Source organism: Rosa chinensis, chromosome 7 (assembly GCF_002994745.2).
Source record: "Rosa chinensis cultivar Old Blush chromosome 7, RchiOBHm-V2, whole genome shotgun sequence".
Classification (NCBI taxonomy): Eukaryota; Viridiplantae; Streptophyta; class Magnoliopsida; order Rosales; family Rosaceae; genus Rosa; species Rosa chinensis.
The window spans coordinates 21855715-21859348 of NC_037094.1; the positions used below are offsets into that span (position 1 = coordinate 21855715).

The following is a 3634-nucleotide window of genomic DNA, read 5'->3' on the forward strand; positions in this document are numbered from 1 at the left end:
TTTTGGCAGAGAGAGAAAGTTATCTGTTTTCCTATAATTGTATGGGAGTCCCATAATTGTATCTGTTTTCTTTTGGCCATGGTCAGGGGTCAAACACTATAGTTAGTGCTTAATGTACCATGACAGCAATGAGCACAAAATGCACAGTAGTGTTCCCCAAGCCAGTTAAAACTTAAAAGGGTGGTCCTTTAATTCACCCTTATTAGTTACCATGGTTAAATGAAGGTCCCAGAGAGAGAAAGAAGGGAGAGAAAGAGAGAGGGTATTATTTTCTGAGGGAACAAGACTACAAGTGCCATGATTGAGATAATTAGGCTTCCTTCCCTGACACCTTAGTCATGATTGAACTTCCACACCCCATTTCCTCACTTTCTATAAAACCCACCTCAATATCCCCACCACTCTTCTCCAAACCAAACATCTCTATCTCCCTCACAACCCTCTTCCTTCAAACCATTCTCTCTCTTCTCTCTCAAAGCAAACAAGAAGCTCACACAAATCAAGCAGCTAAGCTCAGAGAGTTTTTCTTTGGCAGAGAAAACCACCAACCAAACCAGCCAACCAACCATGATGGTTCAAAGAGAAGATTTGGGTCTGAGTCTGAGCTTGAGTGCTTTCCCTCACCAGAATCATAATCCCAACAGCAATAACAATAACAACAACAACAACCTTCAGCTCAATCTCATGCCCTCTTTGGTCCCAACTTCATCTTCGTCTCCTCATTCTGGGTTCAATCCCCAAAAGCCCTCTTGGAATGATGCGTTGGCTTCTTCAGGTTTGTACATCTCCCATGGAGTTCTCTCATTACTTTTATGTATTTGCATGGCTTCCATTTTCAGATCTGGCTTTCCTTTACCCCTTTTCATCTATTTTCTTTACTCATCTTTTCCCCTTTTCCTTTTTCTCAGTTCTTTCAGATCTGTGTAACTTTTGATCAATTTAAAACCAGACCCATGATTTGTTTCATCTCCAATTCCAATACCCTTATTTGTTTCTATCACTAATGCATCTTGATCCGAACATGCAGATCGAAACTCGGACACGTGTCGCGCCGCGCCCCGGTCCTTCCTCCGGGGCATCGACGTGAACAGGCTGCCGTCGACGGGCGACTGCGAGGACGTGTCGTCGCCGAACAGCACTGTATCAAGCGTGAGCGGGAAGCGAAGCGAGCGAGAGGCCAATGGCGAAGATCTCGACCTCGAAAGAGACGGCTCACGAGGCATGAGCGACGAAGAGGACGGCGAGACCTCGAGAAAGAAGCTTAGGCTCTCCAAGGACCAGTCGGCCATTCTCGAAGAGAGCTTCAAGGAGCACAACACCCTCAACCCTGTAAGTAGTGGATGATGATTCTGTTGTGGTTTGAGGTTCAGAAAAATGAAGAAAGAGATAAAGTTTTCTGTTGGGTTTTTTTTTTTTTTTTTTCTTCCGAGGAAGTTTCTGTTCTGGTGCTGACATGTACGGTTTTGTCTTTGTTGCAGAAGCAAAAGCTGGCTTTGGCTAAGCAGCTCGGGCTCAGGCCTAGACAGGTGGAAGTCTGGTTTCAGAACAGAAGGGCAAGGTGAGCAATTTTGTCCCATGTCTAATGGGTATTTTGGGTAATAATGATTAAATGACCGTTATACCCTTTTGGATTGTGGTTATTTACGGGGTCTTTCTGTTGAGCAGGACTAAGTTGAAGCAAACGGAGGTGGACTGTGAGTTCCTAAAGAGGTGCTGCGAGAATCTGACGGAGGAGAACCGGCGGTTGCAGAAAGAAGTTCAGGAGCTGAGAGCACTGAAACTCTCCCCACAGTTCTACATGCAAATGACCCCACCAACCACCCTCACCATGTGCCCCTCGTGTGAGCGTGTCGCGGTCCCACCAAACTCCACGCCACCATCGGCCACCATCGATCCCCGGGCACACCATCACCACCACCCGATGGTGCCCGTCCACCATCCGCGGGCCATCCCGGTCGCCGGCCCGTGGGCCTCCGCCGCCCCCATCCCGCAACAACAACGGCCCTTTGACGCCTTCCGCGCCGCGCGGCCGTGATGCCCGTCCCGGTCCAGGGGTATTTTGGTCCTTTTGGTCAGTGGGGCTTTTGATAATGCGATGTTACTGTTTTAGAATCCGTACGGAGTATGTGCAAAAAAGAAGCGGTTGTAATAGCGTACCAATTCTTATACATATTCTGAGCTCGAAGTTTAGGTCTCGGTCTCTAAGATATGGTTGTTAGAAGATGCGATTTGGTGGGTCTTATGTGTTTTGTAGTATTGGACCCATCATTCTCATCATCTTCTTCATCTTCCTTTATAGATTAGGGTTTGGTGGTGGTACTAATATCTTCCCTCCTTTTCCATAAACAATTTGTAGGGGAAAGAGAGGGTTGGGAAAGAAGAGGAGGAGGACTTTTGATGTAAAGTGTTGATGTCTAATTATAATTTCATTTTAACAGATGTTAAAAAGAAGAGCTTGTGTTTTAAATTAATCAATCATGACTATGATAGAATCTCTCTCTTTGTCTCCCTTTTGTTTAATGTTTTAGAACCCCCCATTTGTGGGATTAGGATTTGGTGGTGAGACCAGACTTGTGGGTTAAATATGTTTACAAATTCTTGTGGGATTTTGGTGTTGAATATTAGGATCAAGATGGACCCAGAAGTGGTATTTTTAGTTTTAATGGTGTGGACAAGTTCCTAGTTCTCGGGGTTTCTCAAGTGTTTGACAAATACTTGTTCCTTAATATTGGCTAATGTTTGTTGCTTTCTCTCGTCAAGAATGTCAAAACTCTTAATTTTGGGGATATTATAAAGGATCACTACTTCTTTTAGCCAATTAATTATTTGCTTGCCTTAGATTGCTAATCACCAAGGTAGCTGGAGTGGTTCACACCTCATAGTATGTTTTGGTTTAGTTGGTACTCAAAGAAATATGCTCAATGATTTTTGGTGGAAAGTAAAGCCACCAAGTTTGGCTGAGCACTAATTTCTGGAGGCTTTCACACAAGGCTTTGAAATCCCAGTTATTGGGCTGAAAGTTCTCTTGCTCTACTTCCATAACAGATTGAGAAAAGAAAGAGGAATTATACTGGAAGCATCAATACCACTTCCCAGAGCCCTATCTTGCATCAAATCTGAAGTTGTTCACATCATACAGTTTCAGAAATTCTTTCATCAAGCAGAATTTTTGTACTCCTACTTCGGAATAATGCGATGTTATCGTGGAAAAAGTACCTCAATTTGCTTTTAAAGAAATTCGATCATAGGACTTTAAAGGCATCATCGTTGACCTAGCCAAAATTTTTGGCAAGAAGGTTTCTCCTAGGAAAATAACTAGGAAGTGCAATAGGATGTGGTCCTGCCTGCAAGGGACAGTCAAGCTAACTCAAATGGCTAATGGCTAGCCCTCGAGTTCACCTACCTACAAGATGTTGATTTTGTCATTGAGAACAGACCATGGTTCGTCAAGGGCAGAATTTTCCATATCCGGAAGTGGTCGCCTTCCTTTAACCCTCATGAAGCTGCAATTGAGACTTTGGTGTTGTGGATCAGGCTTCCAAATCTTCCATTACAATTCTGGAGCAGAGGGCAATCCAACCGATTGTTCAGGTGGTTGGCTATTTTATTAAACTAGATGAAAGAACAGAGGAAA

The 3634-nt window shown here is 44.0% G+C and overlaps 1 protein-coding gene across 1 annotated transcript; it reads left to right on the top strand.

Moving 5' to 3' along the window:
- The first annotated feature begins 366 nt into the window (after positions 1-366).
- On the top strand, positions 367-2451 carry LOC112179994 (homeobox-leucine zipper protein HAT4). The gene is made up of 4 exons (XM_024318474.2): positions 367-775; positions 1028-1329; positions 1479-1558; positions 1666-2451. The coding sequence occupies exons 1-4, from the start codon at positions 568-570 to the stop codon at positions 2033-2035; spliced, it is 960 nt and encodes a 319-aa protein (XP_024174242.1). The 5' UTR covers positions 367-567; the 3' UTR covers positions 2036-2451.
- Positions 2452-3634: the final 1183 nt, after the last annotated feature.

Bases quoted from the DNA above. Each gene is read 5' to 3' on its own strand.
- LOC112179994 (XM_024318474.2), top strand. From the start codon at position 568: ATGATGGTTCAAAGAGAAGATTTGGGTCTGAGTCTGAGCTTGAGTGCT. The intron at 1,330-1,478 runs GTAAGTAGTGGA...TCTTTGTTGCAG, and splicing joins AGCACAACACCCTCAACCCT to AAGCAAAAGCTGGCTTTGGC. The intron at 1,559-1,665 runs GTGAGCAATTTT...TCTGTTGAGCAG, and splicing joins TTTCAGAACAGAAGGGCAAG to GACTAAGTTGAAGCAAACGG.